Source organism: Agelaius tricolor, unplaced genomic scaffold, assembly GCF_023055355.1.
Source record: "Agelaius tricolor isolate 1412-34295 unplaced genomic scaffold, bAgeTri1.0.p SCAF_18, whole genome shotgun sequence".
NCBI lineage: Eukaryota > Metazoa > Chordata > Aves > Passeriformes > Icteridae > Agelaius > Agelaius tricolor.
Genome location: NW_027269278.1, coordinates 7512409 through 7538906, shown reverse-complemented (window position 1 = coordinate 7538906; position 26498 = coordinate 7512409). Strand labels below are relative to the sequence as shown.

General features: G+C 38.2%; 1 protein-coding gene and 1 long non-coding RNA gene across 4 annotated transcripts in view; both read right to left on the bottom strand.

Annotated features, from left to right (window-relative positions):
• GABRB2 (gamma-aminobutyric acid type A receptor subunit beta2) overlaps positions 1-26498 on the bottom strand; it is a 137611-nt gene that overhangs the window by 51282 nt on the left and 59831 nt on the right. For all 3 annotated transcript variants that reach the window (XM_071443142.1, XM_071443145.1, XM_071443143.1), the window contains one exon: positions 13377-13459. In XM_071443142.1, coding sequence (XP_071299243.1) covers positions 13377-13459 — 83 coding nt within the window. The remainder of the gene's footprint in view (positions 1-13376; positions 13460-26498) is intronic.
• Positions 3158-13366, bottom strand: LOC139597634 (uncharacterized). Its single transcript, XR_011681662.1, has 2 exons — positions 4084-13366; positions 3158-3666 (listed from the first exon to the last, which is right to left on the bottom strand). It is a non-coding gene; the product is annotated as an uncharacterized lncRNA (long non-coding RNA).

The following is a 26498-nucleotide window of genomic DNA, read 5'->3' as shown; positions in this document are numbered from 1 at the left end:
GACTTTGTGGAGCTTTGAAAAAATTCTGATAATTTAGGGATAGGTGGAATTTTAAAGATATGTGCAAGACTTTTTTTCATTGCTCAAGAGGCCTGTGATAACCTTACCTTCTTTTATATATGAGAAAGAAAGTGGTCGTCAGTGTTCCCCCTCTTTCATGCACTAAACATTAATAAGCAAGGATGGATTCTCAGAAATTTTTACATTTCACTCTAACAACCTGAAAACTCAAATCAACATCAAGCACACAGCAAGTGAACTGGCTCAGTTCCTTTTTAGGAAGATCAGAGCTCTTCATGTTCAGAAAAGAGAATACTGAGATAGGCACCAACTCCAACAGACCACCTTTCCTCTCTTAAAATACCCTGAAAGTTACAGAACTTTTTTATACTTTACTATCATCATTTTTCAGAGATACCTGCATACAGACAGGTAAAAAATAGATATGGAATGAATAACCTGTCCCCTAGATGAAATATTCAACCATTAGCAAGATTTATGGAAGTACAAGCATGTGCATTCCATAAGCCAGCATGTCTACCCTTAGAAAACAAATTGCTGGGAAATATATCTGATCATACACTTCCCAAGGCCTTTTTGAACTAGTTTCAACAACCTAAAATGCAAAAATACGTAATTTAGCTGCAGATACACAATAAATAACACCCAATAATTTCCTCATCAAAAGCTGTTATAACTAAAGAGAACTTCTATTTAAATGCGTTTAATTAAATTGTAACATTTATTCTGAAAACCAGACCTATTTTAAAAATTAGTACTTATGGTCAGCCACTGGTATACTGATAGGTTGAGAACTGTCAATCAAGAAGGATTTCACACTGTGTACACTGAGACACTGATGCCAAATTTAGGAAACAGTCACAGGACACAGAATCTCCTTGAGACAACACAAAGCACCAAACCCTGCCCTGTCCAGATGGCAACTGGAGCAGACTGACCTCACACCTTGGCCATCTATGAGCAGCCACCAAGAAAAGACTGGGCAAATCTTTGTCTGAACAGTAAAAATCTCATTAAGCCACTCTGCCACAAGGGTGACAGCAGAATGCTTCCATGGCTAAACCTCCATACACTGATGACATGTTCCCAAAAATCTGGAATACAAACCCATGTATTAAATGTGTGTGTGCTGATACTCTGGGTATCAGCACACACCAACAGTAACAGGTTTTATGAGAAACCAGCAGCACTCAGCTCAAAAGAGGGAAGACACACTTCAGACTGCATGTTCCAGTTCCAACAACGATGACTTGAGATGGGAACATCTCTTATGCAAACCTCTTTAAAGGGTGAAAGCTTTTGGTTAACATTTATTTGATCAGATTTTAGTGAGATAAGGACTCTCAATCTCTTTTAGCTATGTTGACCAGAAAACTACATTGACATCAGCTGTTCCCACACATCTACAGGAAATAGCAGTGGCTTATTGAGAGATCTGCCTTCTGCAGACAGCTGCAATGCAGTGGACAAAATCTAAGAGAACCAAAGGGCTGAAAATAGTCCAGGTTAAAGTACACAGAGCTCCACATCAGCTCATCTGCCCTTCTTTGATTCTGTAAGAACAGATGTACACTATCTGCTAATTATCTTCCTCTATGCAACAGACTCCGATATTTTGCTCAGATATTTTTATAGCATACTTTGATATTTTTATCATGATTGGAAAAACAATTTAGATAAGGAAAGATCTAACTAAAAGGCTTGCCTAGTCATCATTCTCATAATTATTTAGGGCTTACATTCATCCTTCCTATGGAAGCAGTTTGCAATCTATTCTGAACAGCTCACTAGGGATGATAGTGCTTGAGCTGAGAGCTGAGCTTCTTCGAAGGTCAGACACTCATGGAATAACCATTATGCAAAAGCAAATCAGGAAATTTGGATATATATTTGCAATAACAAGGTATTGCCTCCTTTTTTACAAACTGAGTGAATTTTTGGCTGGTCAAGAGGCCTCATGTGTTGACTTATGAACGTGTGGAACCAACACTGCTGTATTTTCAGTCCCAGCTGGAGTCTCCCTAGTGAGCTGTGTTCTACCTTCTGGCTAAAATACTTGCCACAATGATCCAAATCCCTGAAGGTAAAGATGACTTTAAAAAGCCCCAAAAAAGGAAAAAAAAAAAGAAAGAAAGGAAAAAAACCCCAACAAAACAAAAAAACCCCCACAAAAACAAAGAGCTGCTCTAGGTTGCCTTGTGTTTAAGGAAAACATGTTGCATTCCAAACCACAGTATTTTCCCTGTAAGAGAAAGAAAAAGCACAAAATGTCATTGTTTCTATCATCCTACTCACCTCTAGAGCAGCCATATTAACATCTCAGTACTCATTCACAATAACACTTTTCTAGTCCAAGAAAAAAGAAACTCAAAGAAGTAGTCAGAGGAGCTGGACTTGGTGGGAGGTACTGGCTACTGCTCAAGCAGGAAAGATGTGCTCCAGCCCTTTCAAAAAAAAAGCTCATCTTCCAACAGCAGATTTCATGCCCAGAAAAAAAGTGCAGCTTTAATCAGCCTAGAGAGCTCCCTGTAAAAGCAAGTCATTCTGAGATATCAAGTATGAAAACAGGTTACAATGCTTGTTCATATGTGGCCATTACAACTAAGAAAATCATCCTTAAATGATAATTACATCACTGCTTTTGCCATTTAATGTCTGGCAAAATTATGGCCATACCATATGTAACAGGCATATTGACCTAATTTATCAAATATCTTTTCTTAAATTCCTTAAAATCAAAAGCAATTTGGCATCCAGCCATAGAACAAAGTGTCCCTGAGTAGAGCTTCAAGGCCAAATATGAGCTAGCACATATGTAAATATGTGCAAATAGGAACTCACTGTTCAGTTACAAAGACCTATCTTCAAAAAAAGGTGACTGAAAGTCTCTTCATGGATGACTCAGCAGCACAAGTTGACAGGAATGTGCACAGTAGAAATGCTACTTATATTTGCACCACTTTCAAGAATCCCTACTCCAAAATTTTTTTTAAAGTATATTTTTATATGTATAAATAGAAAAATTAGCTGGCAGACATTCAGACCTCACAGTCATCTTCTCTCAGCAGATTTCAAATATTTTCCATGTTTTGCTGTGTCCATAATTGCATTACACTCATAAAGAAACACACAGATATCAAAGTTAAAACCACCATTTTATTTTTTAAAGAAAGTTAACATATTTAGTAAGCACCTTGTACTTTTATAATGCAAGCAAGTTACCCACACCTATATAATCAATTCTACAGTAGTATCAGCAGTACATAAAGGGTCATTGAAAGGGGAAAAGGGGAAAATGGGAAAATGAGAAAGATAAAGAGGAAAAGAGAAGGAGATCAAAGGGGCAAAAGACAAACAAAAGAAAAGATAGCTATGCTGTACATAGCACACTGTAGGGTAAAATGCCAATTTTGGACATAGTGAGATGCCAGCTTTTCTGCCATCATAGCAAAATGTAAAACCCAGTTCTTGAGAACCATCTTCCCAAAAATGAATAAAAATAGAGAGAAGTAAAAGATAGTTCTTCTTGGGCAGCAAGACAACAACTTTGACAAGAAGTTAGGTTGATTTTGCAGGAGAAAATGTCACACATTTACCTATAATGCTGTGGAACCTGCAGGACTGGAAGAAAGTTGTTCTTGAAACCTGAAAGGAAAGCAATAATCTAACTAGTACATGTGCACAGTACACCACTACCTACCTGTGCTACAGCAACATAAACAACTTACAGAATAAAGGCATTATTACACTTGCAGCACTTTGGTGCACACCTGCTCCCCTGAACATTCCTGTTAGCTGTCTGGGGAGAATGAGAAGTTCCTTGGCATGGATACCGTCACTATGATAATAATTCTAACAGGATAGGAGTCACTAATGTTACTCTTTATGTCTGCAAAGAAAAGAAAATAGAGAGGGACCATAGGTAAAATGAAAACTGTTCTGCTCTTTGTCCCTTTACAGAATTTTCCCCAGACTGTGTGTCAGGAACAGGTTACAGGCTTCCAGACACAAAAAGCCCCCACAGGAATAAAATCATAATTCACAAGCAAAAATGTAACTTACCAGCATTTCAGCATCACTCAGGTTGTCTGTGTAACATTCTGGTGCAGATCATTGTCCCAGAAGTCAGCTGTTGAAGGGATGATTGTTCCACCAACAAACTGCTGGTTCCTTGGAGTGCCCTGATGGGCTCCCACAGACACAGGTGCCTGCTGTGCTTTTATGGAAGTTGTTCCCACAGCAGCCCACAAGAGGTGTGTTTGGCTTGAATAATGCTGGGTCTGATACTGGACAAATGGTCACTTGTAATGTATGCTGACTGCGAATTGACTGTTTAAGGAAACAGCTAAAAGTGGTGTTTTTACTGGGAAACTAATGTGTAAGTTTATGCAGAATTCACCAAATACTCAAATAATCAACTTTGACACATCAATAAAGTGCCTGGATTCAGCAGAGTACTTGATTCCATCCATTGCAGACTCCTCCCGTTAACAAGGTGTTGTTCCCATCATGTCAGAGTGGAAAGGTGTGTTCCTACACATACAGCCAAACACTGACTCCCACATTGTTTTTTCTGTTTTGTTACCATGTTTTTATATAAGATTATTGGCTGGGCTCAGATAACATCTTGAATTCTGGCTGCAGTGACACATCAGTCACCAGATGAGACAAGCTTGTCTGAGAGAAAATGCACACAGTGGATTGCTCTGCAGCTGAGGAGAACAAGTATGACATACCACAAGTTCAAAATCTCTGCATTTCCAATACATTCCTGCAAAACTGACTAATTATATCTGTGTTCCATACCCAATAAAGACAACTTTTATGTTGTACAGTCATAGAATACAGAGAATTGCCTTTTAAATGCACGTAACAACAAAAATGTTACTGAGCCAAACACCATAATGAAAATTCTGAGATCATTATCCAGGGAAAAGAACCCTTATTTTGAGAGTTTTTAAACCATAGCAAGCATTGACAGACACACTATATAATGGGAATAGTACCTGTGTACCTGAACAAAGAGATATGGAGCAGATTATACCACACCAGATTGTACATGAAAGAAAAATTGCATTGTTAACTCTTTGTTAAATTACAGAGCTACTTGCACAGCATAGTGATTTATTCAGAGCATTCTCATGGTATTGTCATTCTGTTCCATGAGTCAGGAACTTTTTCACAATGCAGGTCACGCAGCTCTGAGGTTCTATTTCAGACCAGTAATGGTAAATACTTATTCCTGATTCTGTAAGGCAGATGTAGGATCCCAGGACAGGATAAATCAGATAGAAAACTTCAATTAAAATTCTTCATTGCTATGGTCAGGCACTGGAACAGGTTGTCTGGGGAGGTTTTTCAATCTCTGTCCTTGCAGGTTTTCTAGACCAGACTGGACAAAGCCCTGAGTAACTTGGTCTGACCACAGAGCTGACCCTTTTTAAATAGATTTGACTGAGGACCTCCTGAGGTCCCTTTCATCCTGATTTATTCCTGAAGTACAACCTGAAATGTAAGTACATATTAATCTACTTAGTGACTTCTCTTTTCTCACATAAAAAGCTACTTTAAAAAACACACCTTAATTATTACATAAGAAAAAGGACAAAAATAAACCCCAACTCTTTTATAAATACAACATAAATGATAAAGACTATAATCTTTATTTCTCTAAACCACTTAGACATTATTTTCTTTATAAATGTTCATTCACAAAACGTGTTTCAGGCTACTTAGAGTAATAACAGTATTATTCATGTTTTGTTTTTGCTCAGAAAAAATGCATATCGTGAGAAAGTTTATCTAAGAATTAGAGTATTTCATACGTAAAAGATACCTTGCATTTCCATCCAAATAATTTTGGAGAGTGTGTCAAAACCACATTGGATATTCTGAGTGGCACAGGTATCAAACATTTCTAAAACTGGAACAGTTTCCCTGTGTGGACCTGCACACCAATGCAATTGGTGAACTATTTGATCAGCCTGACTAGCAGTACCAAATAACATGAGCAACTGAAAACAAAATTAACTTGTCTCACAAAGCTCTCATCATTAGCAAGGTGTGATCAAGAGATGAAAAAGTTGTAATTTTTAACTTTGCCAAAGCTGCTTCTAATTCAATTTCTTCTCTGTTATTCCACCAAAGTAAAATAATGTTCCCTAGACTTGTCTGCTTGGAAGGTCAAACCTTCCTCCACTCAAATCTAATGTCATAATCAAAACTGAAGATGATCTTATTACTCACTCTGGCTTCTACTTGCTGAAACAAAACCAATTAAATTGTTTTCCTGTTCAGTGACCAATGATGCAATATTCTGCATTTGAGCATCAGTAAGAAAAAGTAAAGAAAACTTGGAGTTTGGAAAAAACCAAAACTAAATCACGCAACCAAAAAAATTACAACCCTGCAGGAGAATACAGCTATTTCTTTAACAAGAGCTAGTGAGGAAGGTTAAGCTCATATTTGAGAGATGAATCTTGAATTCCTATTCTAGAAACTTAGGACAAATGGACAAGTATCAGTGGCCCAAATGCAGAGCACTCTCACCAATCTGGTGATCTGGCTTGCTCCTCAAGCAGTAAACTGAATTCTGGTCAGAGCAGGAACCTAATGAGCCTCATCTCACCCCAGCCCAGCTGTGCTGCCCAAGGGGACACAGAGGACCCTTTGCCAGGGTGGGTAAGAGTTGATCCCATTTTGGTTGTTGTTGCTTTGTAAACAGGCCAAAATTCCTAATCAAATTTCATCTGAATCCACAGTTCTGCAGTGACTCAAATATTCATTTTCATTCTTCCCCCACTTCAGTAATTCAGCATGAGCTGAAGAGCAGTAGCAAGAGCACTGGCATTACTGTTGGAGTTGCTGCTAGCAGTGACCAAGGGCAAACAGAGATCAGACTGACAACAGACTCCAGTGCCCTCCTGCCCCTAGATGTTTTGAAAGCTAATCTGAAAAAATTGAATTCATTCTTTAATGTAATTGATGAACAAAAGACAATTGTAATTATATATAGGGAAAAAGCTCTCTCTCTTAGCAAGTAAAATGGCTGTAGAAACATTTCACTTTTCACAGGTATGTGATCACTGTGTGATAGTCAAAATTTGCATTGTCTTCTAATTTTTTCCCAAACCTTAGCAATTATATTTGATACTTTCTGAATATGAACTTTTTAAAAAGGGCCATTTATCAATAATCCCTTGATAAATGTAGGGTTATTTGTAATAAGGAAAAATTTACTATTGTTCAAATTGAATATAAAAGACAAAATGCATTACAAATTTTAAAATTGTTCTCATTTTGTTTCTCTCTTTTTGATTATATATGTTCTCCATATTCAACTATTGAATGAGATGACAAAAAAAAAAAAGGCACTCAAAATTATTAATTTCTCTGTGGAAATCTGTGTTGCTGGTATGGCCTGGGACTGAAAGGCACAGATTAGATATTTGTATACTGCATTCCCTTTTAGATTTAACTCCAGGTAGCTTGAAAGCATTAAGAGTCTGTTTCAGAGCTCCTGCAGAATTCTTTCTTCATTTGCAAACAGTACATCACCTTGTTAGTGCTATGAGAACTCCCAGGAAGCAGAGACTGCTGCAAAGATGTACTGAGATGTAATGAAAAAAGGAAGATACTTCCCTCTTGCCTACCTTAGGGTAATAAATCTCGGGTGTTATTTGAGCTCCAGCTGAAAGCCCAACCCCCAGCTGGGTGTGGGGGTGTGTGTTATCAAACCCTACAAACACTGGTTCCCTTGCACACAGCCCACCCTGATCATATGCACTGCTGGTGAGTCTGAATTTCCTTCCCCTCTTCAGGCGACACACAAGAATCATCTACTGCTGGGGATTATTTTAGCTCTTCCTGAATCATCCTATCTCCACACTGAAGAGGAGTCAAGGATTTCCTGTTCATTTTCAGTGTGCATTACACCACTGAAATTATACCTTTTCTCTCCTCAGCATGCTTGAGATGAAATTACTGAGGACAAATAAAGAACAAAGTACCTGTCCCAAGGAAGCCACACCGGAAGCTGATGGTGCCAAAATGGCAACAGACATGGATGGAATTCATCACTGTTTGTGAAACAGCACATCTCTGCTCCACACACTGTGCTGTACAGCTTGGATTGGCAGAGAATCCAGATTAGGAAATCTGAATATGGAGATGATGAACAAGATGAAAATAGGGGCACCTTGATAAGACCACCTTCTGCTGATAGAGGAATACCCTCTCTGCAAGGGCCATGATGCAAAACAGTCTCAGCTGAAGAGACAAAGGAGATGGAATACACATTAACTCAGATAAAAGAAAAAAAAATTAACAACTTTTAAAATGGTAGCTGTCAGTGTTCCAAGAGTCATGTGTTTAGCTCTCCATTTGCTGTGCAGTTGTTGGAAGCCATGTGTTGCCATGGTATCCAGCTGTGCTGAGCACCCCACTGCCGGGGACCGCAGCTCCTTGCCTGGCATCCAACACATTGGCCTCTAACCCAGAAAAGCCCTGCCTGGGCAGCACCTGGAGTCCCACCGTTTGTCCCGTGTGACCTGATTACAGCTTTGATCGATGGCCAGAGCAGCCATCTGCAAAGTACTCAAAGCTCCAGCTAAAGGCTGCTTTGATTTCTTTTCAGCGCCTTAAAAGTACTCATAAAGTCACCTTGAGCACACAAAGATGACTTCTCTTTCTCTTGTTGATGAGATTTCACAGATGATCTGATTAGGAAGTGTTTGGGACCGGGCTGCACTGCCACGGGCAGGAATGACACTTTTTGACTCTGTTTCTGGCTTTTTCCACATCCTCTTACTGAATGCTGTGTGTTACCTTTTAACCTAGTGTGCTTCTCTGGTGGTTTTGTCGTGAAGTAGAACAAAAAATTCTAATGGTTTCTGCTCCAAACACCTCAGGCTTTCACATAAATGAAATGTCCTGAAAACAATTATTTCTCATTCATCAGCAAAAATTCCCCTGCCTGTCTGTGAGTGCTTTTCCCTGGTCAGTACAGCCACATGGGGAGCTCGCTGTCTGCCAAGGGCTTGGATGTGCTGCTTCAATGCCACACACCATGGAAAGTGTTTCTGAGGAGAAACTCAGTGCATTCTTGTTTGTTCCACAGCAACAAAGAAATGAAAAAAAAAAACCCAAAACCCGCTGTCAAAAGGCAGATTCTGAATTTTACTCAGCATACCATAAATATAGGCAGGCCTAACTCATTATGAAACAAGATAAGAAGGAATTGAATAAATTTTTGTCTTTATGTGGCACCACATAATTGAAACCGACAAAGGTCCAGATGTACCACATGAATCTTGAATAATTGTGTTTAAGAATAGTCAAAAGAATCACAATAATTTCTGTTAGGCTGAGGATGTGCAATATGATATTTTATTAGTTTATAGGAATATGAAGTATTCATCAAATTGTCTTGTACTTCTTATTGCCTTTGAGCTCTCACTAGTCTTATGAATGATTAGCTGAGACATTCCTCTCAACAGTTACAATTCCAGGGAGGCAGGAAACAGCAGAGAAATAAAATCATGCTCATGAATCATCAGAAACTCAGCAATACCAACTGCAGTGGCCGAGGTAGGGTGCAGAACAGACAGGTATTTACTGAGTCAAGTAAATATTCAACTAAAAAAGAAAAAAACTGTTTCCTGCAAGTTGGGAAACTAAAAAATGAATATTTAGGAAAATTGGTTTCCCTCTGGTATTATAACCCTGCTGTTCAGTATGTTGGAGAAGAACAAAAGAAAGGGAGAAGTAGAATAGCTCAGAGTAGGCCCCCTTGGACATGACAGCCCACAGGTTCAGAAGCATCTTAGCAAAATGGAATATTCAACAAGCTTCTGCTTTTAAAGGAACTCAGAGTGTAACTAGCTATACATGGAAAAAAACAGGATTTCATTCCTCACAACTGGTACTTTTTAAACTAATGGGGAATAGATCTCTCCTACACTTTTCAGCATTTCACTAAGACTGCCCTTAAAAATGCTGTCTCTTGAATCTTAATAGATGATATCACCCCCTCTATATCATGTTTTATATTTTATATACAACCCCTTTGCACAATAATTTCTAATTTGACAATTAATCTATATTGATGCAAATCCAGATTAACAAAAACTTGATATTGGCCACAAATGTCAGTAAACACTGTGACATGAAGGAAAAAAAAGTTCAGGTACTTTAAAAAGGCATTCTACTCTGGCATCAGTAAGAGGATGAGGGGAGGAAAGGAAGAAGGAAGCAGAGAAAGAATGGAAGGACTTTAGAGACAGTAACATGTATTGAAACAGAATAAAAATATCATTACAACTCAAATGACCTGACTTGACAATAACTTCTTTTTTAAACAATGCATAGCTGAACTGGATTTCATAGAAATATTTTTATAAGACTAACTAAGAAAAGACAACTAGTAAAGGTATGTAAAAGATGTGCAGGAAATTGTACTGCACTGAAAGGTCATGCTTAATACAGAGAATGACTGTAAGCAAAGCTCTTCCTTCTTGACATTAATATTCCTTAGTATTTGTGTGTTGATGAAATCTCTAATGAAACAAAATCAGCAGGCATTGTCAGGAACAAGGATGATCAGAACAAATATAACAAGAACTGGATAACCTTGAGGACTGTAGCAACATTAAGAACACTGATTTATGTGAACAGTGTTATGAAATGCCAAGTCATGTGCTCTTAGCATTATGCAAAAAAATTCTTCAAAAAGCCAGCAAGAACCTGCTGCTGGAAAATGAGTGAGGAAGGGAAAGACCTTACTGTACTTTTTGTTCCAGAAAAGACTCTCACCTGTGATATGCAGTAGTGAAGAAAGGCAGAGGTGGCTTTTTGAAGAAAGGCAGGAGTAATGCCATAGCGTAATACAAATTTCACCTGGGACACTGTTCATGGTGCTAGTTATTCCTAATGAAGAACTAATGCCAGTTCTGCATTTCTCTTCACATACTCCTGCATGAGAATGCTAAAAAAGACTGGAATAATCAGTTTAATGAAATGAAGTCTATGAGAAACTGCATGTGTTCTCATTAAATGTGTTATGAAGGTCCCAGTAGGGCCAGAGAAGACACTGAATTAAAAAAAAAATGTAGGTCCAAGCAAAGAATATTAATTTCATGCCTTCATAGGCATGAAAAGACCTGGGGTAGGAATTCATAGAATATCTAACCACTACAAGAAAGAAATGGTGAAACAGCCATCTAAGAGGATCAGAAGGGCAAGAAACCAACCTTCTTCAGGCATGCAGCTAAAGCACTTTTTAGCAGTGATTATGACTTCAGCACCTGCATTTAATAACTTGGAAAGTCACTTTCAATCTTATTCATCCTGCCCATCTACCTACCTGCACTTTTGCCTTAAGTGATTCATGAGGAGTAGACACAGGTTTTCAGCAGGACAAAATGGTGTTTATGAAGACCAATCATTTTCTGAAGCAGTCTGACAGTGCTTCAAAACACAGTTCAAGTGTTACTTTATCCCCATTCTTTAGTGGACTTTATTATTGCCATGACAGACAGGCTGGCTACACTTAGTATCCTGATTTAAATCCATTTTACCTTTGTGATGCTGCAACAGAGCTCACAAATCCCCAAATGACCTCTGCTCCAGGCATCCCAGCTTCTATGGTAAATTCAACTTCTACCCTCTCTGTGATATGATGCGCATTAAGTTTTCATACTGAGTGGAACAACAACTTTGAGCACTCGATAACTCAGTTTTTAGGATTGTTTCTAGAAAGGTAAGTGATCTGCATCAAACCTCTACATCAGATAAAAGGGAAATTTCAATTGACAAGTCCCACATTCTAAGTCTGAATGAGAACAAGTGCTCTCATTGAAAAGCAGAGACACAACTTAATTTTCTTCTTTGCCCAAGGACTGACCTGACAGGTATTTCCTGGGAATATTTTCCAGAGCAGGTTGTGAAAGGATGAGAGGAGGGATATCTACTTTGTGAATCCCAATATAAGACTTAGTCATCTCAGCAATGCAGAGAGATGGCAAGCCCTTGCTGGCCATTTAAACAATGCTGTAAACAGAGAGAAAGCATCTCCTTTGACTCTCCAGCTTCCCACCTTACATACACAACTGGAAAATAGAAAAATACCAGGTCTTTGCTACAAGAACAATTAAAAGACACTGTCACAGCAAAAATTTTCTCAATAAAAATCTCTCTAAGCCTGAATTATGCCAAGAGTTTTCTCACACATTATAATCAACCTAATATATATACACTACCTATATACTGGTTGCATAATAGCAGGCTTCAGGTATGAGATCCTGAATCAAATGCTATCAATGGAAATTGTACACAGAACTACAAAGAACCTCAAACAAACTGGATTTTATCCACTCTCAGTGCCAAGTCCACCACTGTATTTGCTGCTTGTGAATATCAGTACACAGACTTCTAAAGATAGTCTCAACTCTCCTTACTTATGCATGGAAATTATTTCAGGCAACAGTGTCACAAGAATTTTAGCATATCTGTAAATTCCAATAAGATGAATGAAATTTAGACATAAATGTAAAACATATTCTTAAATGCTTTCTCAAACAGAAGTTCAGCTGTAATGAGTTCTTACCAGACTGTAGCAGAAATCAAACACAGAAATCCCACATATTTCATAATACAGAACTTATTTTAAAAATACACATACTTGTATGCTGTATATTAAAATGTTACATTAATCTTGAAAGTTTTACATAATCTTAATTAAAGTGTTAAATAACATACTTACAATATTGTCATTATAAAAGTGATCATGAATCTTTTTCAGAGAAAAGAGATTCTACTTGACAAGTTTTATCTACATAAGTTCAATAGACACCAGCCATTAAATCAGTATATATAAACAGACTGTTTACATGCTTTGAAAGTTGAACTAGAGCACAGTGGTTAGGAAAAAACCCACAAAACACCTATTTCAAGGACAATTTTAACCTCTTGCCTTCACTTATAAATGGAAACAAGCTGCCACACAGTTCAGCAGTAAAGGAGGATAAAGAACTGATAATAATCCTTGTGCTCCTCACATGAACTCCAACAAGGCATTTGAATGAGACTTTTAAAGCTGTAAATTATCTATAAAAACACAGAATAACTTTTGCTAATCCTTGTGCCACAAATTACTAATCCATCTGGAAAGCTATTTTTTTGCTTGTGTTTACAAGGATCTAAGCATCATCAGACAGAAAGACAACTGGGTTAGTAGCATGTAAAAAAAAACCTCAAAAAAACCCTGAATACAAAACATGAAAAAACCAGAACTCAACAGAAATAAAAACTCCAAAGCAGTTGAGCAGAGAATAAGTAGGATTTGCAGAAGTACTTACAGCTCTCAATCTCCAGCGTGCAGTTCTGCTCATCCAGCGGATATCTCCGCAGGTCCATCATACAAGCAGCTGTTGTTGTAATTCTGGGAAGGAAGGAAGGAAGGAGAAAAGTTTGTTAATGTGCCTTGCTCCAATCTTTCCACCATCACACTGTGCTCAAAGAAGAATCTGGATTTGTGCATAGCTGATGCTCAGCCTGGTTTTGCCTGGGTGCCAGGTCTGCTGCTGGCCGGTAACCAGCGCTGTCCCAGCCAGGCTCTCCCAGCACAGCTCCCCTCAGCACAGGAGTTTTCTGCTGGGTGCTAAGCACAGCTGACCGGCCAGAGCACCTGGGGAACCTGTTTCCACACCATGAGAAAAATGAGCAGCCATTTGTACAAGCTTTCTTCAAGCTGAAAGGCTGATCAAATGAACGAGCTCCAAATGTAAAATCCAACATGCTGATCTCCACAATGGGACCCAAGGTGGAGTAGATGGAGTGCCTGCAGCACATGCAGACAGTAAGACATTAAAGGATCAATGTCTTTCCCAGGTATTAATGGGAGATTGGGTGACCAACACCTCTCTTCTCAAAATCCTGTATCATATATGAGGTTTACTACTGGCCTTTCATAGTAGATATTTGCAATGTTCAATATGAGTTGAAAAACTTGTTGGATATTCTTTGTTCTGGTAAAAAGACTTCAGAGAACTCTTTCATTTGACAGATTTTATTCTTTCTCCTTGAATACCTAAGAAAGTGCTCATTAGTGGCAGAAAATTAGAGGTGCCTGGTCAAAATTCACTCAAAATTGACTGTAGCAATCATTCCTGCAAGACAGAAATTAAGAATCTTCATAAGTATGCTTACTGTCCTTTGCTATTGGTTTCTTGGAGAAAAGGAAGATCTTTTGGCACCATGTCCTTTTTTCATTCCATGTAGGCGTACTCATAGAATACACCTACATGGAAAATATAATGGTTTTAATCAGTGTGTCTTACCAGAGATGCTTCACAACAAAGTTTTTTGGAGTGGGACAAAAGCACGGGGAGAAAGGCTCCTTTGGTGCTCTCAGTGAAAGCCTTCCAGCTTTTAACAAAATCAGACTGCTGAGGAATACATGTGAGTTGATAGAAAATGCAAATGGAGCAAGCAGCAGCACATATTGGTAAAAAACCTCTTGGCAGTTAATAGTTGGTTCCTCATTTTTAAATTTAAAGAAAAATCAAAGAAATCACCCTGTTCCAGTATCAATGTAAGACTGATTATTTTGGGGCAAACTTCAAGAAAGGTATTGTGAGACCAGAAAATAATTACAGGTCATGTTTTCTTGTTGGGTTATGTTTGGGTTTTTTGTGGGGAGGTTTGTTTTGATTTCCTCAGTACTTCCATACTGATCTGTATATTATAGCCAGGATTTTACAAGAGCTTCAGTAGCTCACAGAGGAAAAGGCAGAGCACAGGCTTATAGCCAAGGTTTAAATGCACAAAAAAGTTATGGTAAAAGCTAACCTGGTAAAGTTTCTCAGAGCTTTCTCTGCACTGAACACTTCATTCCAGGGTCTACCAGAGCCAAGGGTTCCACACAGAGACAACCCCCAGACCATGCCACCCTCTGCAGAGTGTCTGTACCCACTGCTGGAACGGAGAACTCACAGCTCTCACACATTGCCAGAGGAGTTTTGGTGCAAAAACCAAGAGGGGCCAAAGGCTGCAGACAGCTGGGATAAAAGCTCTGTAGGGAACATCAGGAAATCTTTAAATGACACCATGCCCTGCACCTCACTAGAAAGTAAAGGGAAAAAAGTGGCATGGTAAGGAAAATGATTTGTAGAGCAGGGATTTAATCAAATCAAAACAGAAGTTTTGAATAATGTATTAAATTCAACTTGCTTGTTCCTTCCTATCCATAATGCAAATCCATTGAAATAAAATCAGTAGTCTGTCCTTTCCTCTCCTCTTACCTCCCTTGTATTTTTAGCCTGGCTTCCCACATTAATAGTGAAGTAGAAAAAGTTCTCTTTCATCTTCATAATTAATTAAACAGCAAAACTACCTTTGGACAATTCTTAGTGGTTCACAATTAATGGTGATTAGCTAAATCAATTCACCAAAGCAACAGAGTGCAAGAATTACCACCTTGGAATACTTTGAAAGGCAAGAGACATGACCCACACCTTTTCAGACAGAAGAAGAAACAGAAGTTCATTTTAGAAGTTGGGAAGACTTGAAACAGGCCCAAAGCCTCTCCCCCAGAACAGAGCTACTTCAATTTTCACAGCAGGATTAAAAATATTTTTATACAGCTTGTACTAGTGCAAAAAATGTAACATTGTGTTTTGCATAATGTAACCTTGAGAACAAACAGTGGAAAAGTGAAAGCTTTTAAAAAAACAACACAGTGACTCAAGGCATTGCAGTCATTGGGGATGATACACAATAGCAGGACTCAGAGAGGCACCGCATGAAATGAAACACATCACAGAACTGTCTCTCTCATACACTCATCTTTTCATCTGTTGCTAAAGAAAGAGAAACCTTGTGATATTTTATGATTCCTAACAATGGAAATGAGTTTTCATCTTCCTCTTTTATGAACTTTATTTTGAATGTAGACTGATTATGAGGCACAAAAAAAAAAAAAAGCAAACCCTGAAGCACCACTAAACTGACTAAATAAAGTATTGTGAAGTAGACCTAGAGAAAACTTCTTGTGTTAAAACAAGCACAGCTACACTGCAAAAAATCTGCACCACAACTGACTTGCAGGGAAAGTAAAGTTTGCTGTCAATAATTCAAAATAATTCAGATAAACTCTGAGAAAGATGAAAATCTGCTCACTTTGGAAGGTTTTGGATTCAAATAAGAGTCAGAAATTCTCACTACTTCTTTAAGAGGCAAAATGTGAAGGCCATAAAGAACTTTTTTTAAACACTTGCAAACTTAAAGTGAGGCAGAAAATAATACCCCTATTATAATGCTATCCCAGAAGTGCCAGTAGGTCTTATTTTGCAGTTCTATGCAGGGAACAGTTTTTCAAAATCCTATACATTTTGCTTTTCTGACAAGTTCAAATATGATTTGAAATCCAAAATAGCAACTTAAACAGTTCTGACATCACTAGTGGGGGAAAAAGAGCACTGGAAGACAGGAGAGCAATGCTAATGCCATGTGGAGATGGACAGAATCCAATTCCCTCTTGGAGCTGCAATGGCTTTGCAAAGCTGTGGAGAATAAAGCAGTAACAGAAACTTAAGTCTGGCCTGGAAGCAGCCCTGCCCTGTAATCACAGGCTCACAGACACACAGCAGTGATGAGCAAGAGGGTGACAAGATCAGTACAAGAACCCTGTCACACCCTCCTCTCCTGTTCTAGCTCTAACAGACCATGGACTCAAAGAGCTGAAGCCCAGGAGGAAAACACAAGAACTAATTCTTGCTCTAAATGTATGCACATATATCCTGTTGAAAGCAGAGTGAAATTCTGCTTCAGCTCTGTGTACCTGCAAGCTGAGTGCCGACCATTAACAGCACCAGGAGCAGCTCACAGGGACAACAGACTCAATCTCTTGATTGAGAACTTTATAAGAATTCTCTGTGTGTGGTGAAAGAGTCAGGAACTCTCTAAATTAGTTACTGAAATAATTTACTGCAGGTAAAGCCACTGTTCACCTTTGCTTCTTGGAAAAAGTCCCCATGCGTGACAGTTGGAAATACCTGTGACAGCAGCAGCCAGCAGAGCCAATTTAAAATACCTGGAAATTCTGGGAACAAAACATCAGGAGGATCAATCTCTCTCCTGGATGATAACATTGGATTTAAACATATGTCAAGGTTGATAGGCATACTAACAGATCTACTTTTAAATAAAACAAATTTATTGCTAATTAGAGAGTTCACAGAATTTTTCTCCTGTTTATTCACAGAAAAGAAAAGCCTCCCTTGTGTGATCATAGGTAAAGATTTGGCTGTAGGAAATGCCAAACAATAGTTCCTAAAAATTCAACATTAAATCTAAACATTCAGCTACTGAATTTTTCAGCTATAAATCAGCTATAGACTTTCAACTGTAAACAGCATATAGAGTCTCAGTCTAGTTTTATAGGAAAAGAACAGTTTTTTTATTAATGTTGATGTCTGTATTTGAGATGAAACAATATACACACGCTACCCAGAATCTGTAACATGCTCTCCTCCAACACTACTCCTCAACATTTCCTAAGTATTCCAACCTAAGTGCCAAGAGCTCACTTTTCTTACTCCATCTGGAAGTAATGACATGTAGATATTTCCCCCTTGATTCTGTAGTGTGCAATCCTTAGACAGTAAGGTGTTCTCTGACAGCACTAAGTATATTTGTCAAAGCTGAAAGGCAGAACCATAATACAAGTTAAGAATATGAAGGATATTATACTAAAGCATTATCTAAATGTAATACAAGAGAGGGAAAACTTTTGCAGCTGATAAAGCACAGGGAGTCAGAATTCACACAGAAACTTTGACCTCATTAAGTTGTGTTGTTGCTGAGATTATTGGCAAAAGAAGCATATGGGATTTTTAAAGGAAACTAAAATCTATATGCCTCAGATCTTTCTTGGGAAGATGTTCTGCATTTCTCTGCTCAAGTACAGCCTATTGTGCCATCTGCATGTTAGAAGGGAAGAGTCCTGGAAAACCAGGGCTCTTATTTCATGGTAAAAGAATTCCGTCACAGAAGAATCAGAATTTTGCTGCAGGGTTCCTTTTTATCTCCTGCTATATATGTAGCTCTATAAATTGTTCCTTAAGTGAGATAGCATTTCCTACTATCCTGTCACTGTGTCCAAAATTCAGCCATAGCACCATTGTAATTATATCCTTGCAAAAAGCATACATCACAAAGCAGTAAAATCTTCTGCTACAATAACCTCAGCTTTAGACTGAATTCATTCAAACCTTTCTCTGAAGTAATAGGTTCTTCTCCAGAAAATAATACCTACATAAAATGGCAGAAAAGCTCAGAGGAGCACTTCATAATTTTAATATTTTATCACTGAGAAATGTATCCTTGTCTTTCAGCATTCACTTCACTTCTCCCTTTCAAAAGAAATAAATAAAAGGGAGTATGCTAAAGTACTACAGGACTTACAGAAAATGAAACAATATGAGCATGATCAGTAGCATGAAACAAGCAACCTTGGAATAAAGAGTTACTACATCTCCATTATCCAGAGTTTGTAGCCCTTTTGCTTTACTAACCATCACTGAAAACATCAAAGTCTTATTTTCAAATATTTCACAAAAAGATATTTCTTATTCTGGTTGGGAAAATTACATGCCTACTTCACTCAATGTCAGCATTGAAATAAAAAGTGCATTATTTCACTTTCTATCTCAAAAAGTTATATTGTTACCATCCAAGTCACACTGCATAAAATAAATCTTATATACAAAACATTTTTAAACCAGTTGTTCTGATATTACACCACATCAAATACAGACTCTGAAACTAGGGAAGAGAGCTAGAACTTTTCAAGGGGACACATGAATTTAGTGGGTTTTTAATCAGTTCTCACCACCTAAAATAACGTGCTTATCTCTAACAAGTACATTGCACTGTAAATGTACCCTAAATTAACAATTTTTACTGCTGACACAACCTGCACCTCCCTCTGTTAGTGAGGAGCTTGTGCTCTGGATAATGAGCTCACACAGAAACTGCAGCCACTTGGTTGTGTTTGTAACCCCTGGTTTCTGTGTATTTGATTTATCAGATGTATTTGATGCATCAGATTCCAGGAAACTGACTGGAAAGTGTTTTCACTGTTCTGGAGGAAAAAAGTTGACATTAGTTTTTAACTCAAGTAGAAAGTCAAAACAATATTCAGTAAGAAGTTTTATGATTGCAGCTTATTTAGTACATTTTACAGAAATAGTAAGGTAAGAGCCCAAAACTCCCATTCCTCTGGCTTTTGTGAGTCAGACACTCATTTCCCACAGGAAAATGTCAACAGAAATCATAAATGCAAGTGGAGTCTTAATAAGCAGAATCACTCCCAGATCCAAAAAGGTTAAAAAAAAAAAAAGCTGTTAAAATAAACAATACAACTGCTGTCAACAAACCTATCATTTTATCCCAAGTGGTTTTAGGTTTTGCTTTTTATTGCAAAAAAACTACCATTATTTGGCTGCAAAAATGTAATAAGTATAATTGGACTGGATTATTCTTTTTTCCCCACAGCTCTGATGTCAGCAGATCACACACACTGCACACGGAGACCATTGGCCAGTTTTTAAAACTGTGTTTAATGCATGCCCTTAGGAGTGTCTGCATAGCAGCACCAGGGGCCTATTTCCAGATATTGGAGTGGTACAACTGACATAATACATAACGACCTGGAACATCACACAGAATTAAAAGAGGCACTGTAAAATTACAGAGGAGCCCTTGGGGAAAGCTCTGAATGGTTCTTTTGCAGCAACTGTTATGTCCATAGAGTAGTGATCACTGAATAGTGCCAGTTTCTCACTTAGGAATGAAAGCATTTTTCACTAGAACAGGGAGAATTTTAGTGGGTCAACAGCACTCCAGGTAGTTAGATACCAAAAAAAAAACCTAACAAAAAGCCAGAAAACATACGTATAATAAAATTTAGTTTTGATACTGGTGTTAATGTTAAGGCTGCACCATACAGGCAGTACTTCATAAGTACAGGACTGCAAGAGCTGTGGATCCAAGTGTCCAAGCACACTAAAGGCATTGACACCTCACAAAACTGCAGAGGAGCAGGATGAAGACATTTTTAAGGCAGAATGAATACTTTCAGTGTCAGAACCTCCATTAGGATTCAAATCTTTTAGTCCAATGTGGCTAATTACAGACGACTTTCAACTACTTTTCTCACTTTTACTCCTCATCACCTGCTTGCCATGATCTACAGAAAGGTCTACTCTGCACTCCTAAGTGGGGGGGAGGCAGTAGTAGAAAACAACAAAAGGATGAGCAACTCTGCTGCTAATTGCTTTTGAATTGCCTCATTTTGCTTCAAGTGATGCTTTTGTTTCCAGAAGATTTGTTTTGGTTGTATCAAGGATATCACATCATTTATTCTGCAGAATATACTCTTAATTAATATTTTCAGAAATATGTATTGTTTATCAATTAAAGGTTCAGTGCCTATATTTAATCCTGCAAATTACCTAAGCAGATGTCCATGTATACCAAATCCTGCACAGAGTAAATAAGATCTGACAAACATGGATAGTACAAATACAGACAGTGGGTATTCCAGAACAACATTTTGAATTTATAGAAGAGAAATCACTCCCTTAAAATGACTACCAGAATTGTTAAAGAGGGCTACAACTTATTCAATTAGTATTAAATTATTACCTATAAAGCACAGATGAAAGAGACATATTGCATATATCACCTCTATGGGCACACTAAGAATTAACTCCTAGGGAAATAAAGCTACAGATCCTCACCCTTCACAGTGTGTCCAGAGTGTCAGTGGGACAATTGTCAGTTATTAATTATCCTGCCCAGTTATCAGCTGGATCTGAGGCTGTTGAAGGTGTCTTGAACAAATCACCCATTTTCACTGTAGTTATATATCTCAGCTCAACAACTACTTCTATGTGAACAGTACTTAATTGAGGAAATGAATTAAGATTTAGGAGATATTTTTAGGCCTAATTCACAGCAAATAAGTTTCAAATTACAAATTTCTATTATCATCAAATGAGTTTAGGTAAGGCTCCTGTAGAGAGGGGAAAAGAAAAAGACAAGAAAAATACCTACAGATGATTTTAATATAAAATGCTGTAATGGGGAGTTGGGAAATGAAGATCCTCCTTATTCATATAAAGGCTTTAGGATAGGTCTGACATGAGCAAAATATAAACAAGCTTATTCTGTTCATTTTATTATTAACATTGCTATTTTTCCTGCTCAGGCTAATCTGCAAGTGGAGATCTGTGGGGAAAATCCATTTTGCAGCTATTTCTGATCCTACTTCCTTTTTTCTCTCTTCTGACAGATAGGTCTACTGACATGCCCAAGCCAGTACAATTCTTTTTTATATTGACAATGAAAAAATAAATTACTTAGAATTGCCTTCTATCACATTCCAGATGTCATATCTGGCCTCAGCACTCTCCTCATTTGTTTTGCTAGGCTTGTATTGCCCATTTCATATCTGATCCATTTGGAACACCAAATACTCTTATTGCTTTAATGTATTATTAAAGCAGCAGGAATATTATTTTGAGAATGGGAGGCCATGTCCTTCTTGAACATTCCAAAATCTGTACCTACATCAATTCAACTCAGCTTTAGCTAAGAGTTTATTGGATGTGTGAGAGAAGCATAACAATGAGTCAAACCTAATGACTAAAATTAACAAGGCATCTAAGTTAACTCCAGCCATCCTTCTGGAATCCAATTCCCAAGGGCTTCATCTCCTCCTGTGCCAAAATTAGGATGCTCAGGCACAACCTTTCTCTTCCTCATCCTAATTTCAGAACATTCATATCTTTGTTCCAAACAGAAACAGGAAAACCACCCAAAACACTTCTGTGCATATCAGCTGCATCATACTGGCAAGAGCTGAAAGCTTGATAAGCTATGTAACACACTGAATGCTGGAAATCTAAATAGAAAATCTGGATAGGGAATATTCAGTTGGTCCTGTCCTGTTTATAAAATAAAACCTTTGAAAATTCTCAGTAAGTAGATCTCAGTTGCCAGAACTCTAATCCATACACTGCAAAAAAAAACCCCAAACACACACACACACAGAGTTTCCTCTTCATGACCATATTTTCCTGCAAAAAATGCTTTTAAATAAATTAAATCTGTATTCCCTTAAGACAAACTTCAGAAATCTTACCAAGGTCCCTTCTTTTCCATTCTAAAGCTTGCTAGATCCATCGGTTTCTGCAGTCAAAGTTATTTGCATTTATGATCAATAACGCCATTAGATTTGGGAGATCCGTGACTCTGACCTGCCAAACAGCCCGGGATGATGCTGTTCACAAGCCCATTTGCAGAGAGGGTGTGACCTGAGGCAGATTAGAATCACTTGAACTCAGAATCTCTGACACCCTCAGTCTCAAAGAGAGTCTGAGTTCAACAGATTCTAATCAGAGTTTAATCAGGTCTTGGCTTCCCATAGACTTATGCAGACAGTGGGGATCCCTTTCAACATTCTGTGCAGCCAGAGCTGCATTTTAATGCTTCACACTGCACTGGAAGTTGAATCAATACATGGGCTACATATGAAGGATTTCTCTGTGGTGTGTACTTTTATAATTTAATTTAGAAAATATGTCCCCCATTGCTTTTTCTGTTACCTTGTCTATACATGAACCTTCTTTTCTCCAAGAAACAATTTAAAACTAGTTCACATTTGAGGTAGATGAAAAGTCAGATGGAAAATGTCAGTCCTACCCAACACAGCAAACATACACCTGATGAGAAATTAAATATTTATCTCAGATATGTCAGATTTGTCTGGGCCCCATTCCTCCAATTCAGGGAATTTTTAAAGTGATTATTTTGCTGTAGAAAGTGCACCTTTTTCTTTCTTTCTTTCTTTTTTTTTTTTTTAAACCAATCCCTAAAATTACTCCTATGCTTTACTTAAAAGTCTTTTATACATCAACAATAGGACAACACATGCTGCAACTCAGTAAATCAAATTGAGAGCCTTGGGAAGCATTTACTTGATTAAATGCACAGGTGTTTTGAGGTAACTGCAAACACTGGCATGGAGCAAAAGCACCAGTGGCACAGCAGGTTGAGCACAGAGCCATCCCTGAGGCACAGCACAGGGGTTGGTGGCTGCTGTGTCCCCTCCACTCATCCTCAGCACTCCTGAGCCAGGCATGTGAGCAATGACCAACCCCAGCCATCAGCCCAACCCACAGAAGCACAGAACCACGGCTATGTCAGCACTGCTGTCACTTACACCATGCTGAAAAGTCACCACTGCCCACCTGGCAAGACCTTTCAACTTTTATAGTGTACAAGGATAACGCCAGCACAGTAACAAAACCAGCACTCCCTCCACGAGGCAGAGCGCTCATGGCAAATTGCTGAAAGAGATTTTTAAAAATAACTGCTCAGCAGCAAAATCTTAGCAGGGATGGGGAGTTCAAGTTGGTGCTGCCTGCAATATGAGGTCAGAAGGAGAGGACACTGTAACAAAACAGACACACTGTCATGGGCAAGCAGGAGACAAACATGGGATGATACATGAAAATTACTTGTGCCATGTTTTAAATGGGTAAGACAATTCTCTTTAAGCCAGTTCAGCATTTTCCTCATTTCCCAATACGCCTTCTCAAGCCTGAAGTTAAATACTGTGTTAGGAGAAACATCCATCTATTTGGGTTTTGCTGGGTTCATTCAGGGTTTTTTAATTGTCACACCATATCACTATTTTTACTTTCAGATATTTCAAGCATTGGCCAGAATTTATCACTTCTGTCATGCATTATCCATGTTCATTTAACCTAATGCTAGAGCCAGTGACTGCAAAATCTCTCTCAGGTGGTAAAATCTCATTTCTAACCATAGACCAGAAATTTAGTGAACAATTTCAGCAGTTTAAAAACTCTCCTGTTAAGGCTAAATGTTTTTCTCCTGCTGCCCCTCCAAGCTGACAAAAGAGAAGAGTAACCACCTGAACATCAGTACTGAACTACAGAAATCATTCTTAGGAATTTAGATGGGAGTCTGTTCATATTGTGATCCACATTTAATGGAGACAAAGAAACTGAGGCAATAACCAGCTTGCTAAAAATGGCTCCACTTTTCAGCATTTTCAACAATTACCATCTCAAATTTTTAATGCTGAAAGTATTACGAGTTTGATTGTGGTGCAGTGGATCTGCCTTAGCTTTCCATTTACTCCAAGGCTTCTTCTACCAACAGATTCAAACGTGACCGCAGTGCCTTACAAGGGTGTTAATAATTTCTCTGTTCTTGGAATAGCAGAGACACTCCTAGATCCACAATACCAGCACTTGACTCAGAGACCAAACTGCATATTCTGCAAAGCATTTTCTGTGTTAGGTAACAAAAACCATGCTCTGGGTCAAGCCTCCAACTCTATATGGAGGAAAACTCTTCAGGTTCATTCTACTTTTTTTTAGGTCACTTCTTCATTCCCATTTCTGTTTATATCTTGGAAACCTTGACACATGCCAGACACAGCCCTGAGTCCCCTCTCTCAGCATCATTTCTTTGTGTCACTCCCAAAGGCTCAGCATCCCCCAGCCCCTGCATGCAGCTTCAGGTAGAGGGGAATTCAACCCTGAATGGCCGGAAACACCAAACATGTACTTGCTAAGGAGACACCTGTGTCACAACTCATTGCTAGAAAAAAAAACTGTAGATTTTAAAAAGTAATTATAAACTTTCTTTAATTGCACCTGCAGCACAGGATCTTTTCTAAACAAAATAATACAAAAAAACCCCCCAGAAACAAAACAACAAAAAAAGACCAAACCAAACGGCCCTAGCATTTGCAAACAATGATCAGGTACATAGCAGTGATACTTAAAAAAAAGCAAGCCTTTAAATTATTAGTAAAATATATAAGATGTGTGACTTCTTTGGAGAACAAGCCCAGAAAATGTTTGAATACAGAAATGCCAATACTATGGTGTGAAAGAAGCAATAATAGAAAATCTGAGGAGCAGAATGGCCATGAAAGACAGATGAAATCAAAGAAGAAATAAAATTTTAAGGAATTTTCTTCATTAGTTGTGCCTAAATTACTCCTGTTGTTTCTTGCAAGCCATAAAAACAAATAAATGCATGAGTAGAAAAGCAAAACAATAAAGCAGTAAAAGTATTTCTTTTTTACCTGTCACACACAAATTAGGCTCAAATTCTAGAAATTAAAAAAGAAATGCTTTTAGTGAAAATTCAACATCTGGAAATCCTCACTTAAGTTCTGGCAAGTTCACCAGCTGAAGAGCCTGAGAATCTCTTGAACACGTAAGAAAGGACTTCCAGTTACCCACATAAAGCTGGCACTGCAAATGTCACATGTTGTTAGCAGGAATGAAGATGAAAATTCAGTGCTCCTGGCTCTAATTTGCTCCAAGGTTTCAGGCAAAGCTTGGCACAGGTGTGCTTTAAAGAAGAAAGTGCACGTGCAAATTCTGCCTCTTAGCAACAAGATGTGATCACAGTATTGGGTTTAAAAGGCAGGTGATGAATCACAAATCCTGCTAAATAATGAGATGGCAATACACCCTCTTTGCACAGTGTAAATGCCACCAGAGGAGGAGATATCACACAGCTAAGCCACTACCATCTGCACAATTAATACATGCTCTAAGCAGTGAGGGAGTAGGAGGAAAAGCATCATCACTTATGACTATGTAGTCATTAGCCAAGGTCCTCATCTTCATTAGACAAATAAATTAAAATTCACATTTACTGAAGCTGTCACAGTGGCTCCAAAACAATGCTCTAAAAATGGTCTCACTGGATTTGGATGAAAATGATGCCTTTTGAAAGGGTAGTTGGTAAGCAAAAGCATGACATCAAATCCACTGACAATCCAGTGCTATTAGTCTAAGGCAACCCTCCTCTCTCCCTCACTCTTTCACAATAAGGAGAAAGAAAAATAGAGCCCATGCGAAATTTTAGTGAAAAACAATAACTCAGGATAATAAAGGTCTGCAATTCAATGAAAAACTGACTACAAAACCACACTGCTTTTTCAAATGTTTCCAAAAGTTTTAGAGCTTGGAGAGATTTGACATTAGAAAATTGCTAAATAGAAAGCATGGCTGAGCACAGTGATGAGGTGGAATAGTAAAATTTATCCTCTCTCTTTCTGGCTTTGCTAATGCATTTTCAAAACAATAAGAAAAAAGCAGGAAAACTTGGTCAGTGCTAAGACTATATTTGATGAATTAAAATTTCGGGGGCAGGGGAGGGGTAGGGGTGCTATTTTCATTACTACTCAATATTGAAAATAACACAAAAGTTATGCTCAAGCAGAGCAGGGGAATGGTTTCACTAACACTCATCCTTTGTACCAACATTGAGAGGGACTTGTTTAACTAAATGGAAACTCTCCCATGTTCCTGGGCAGAAAACATCATCACTAAAACTTTTTCCTTAGATCAATCCCC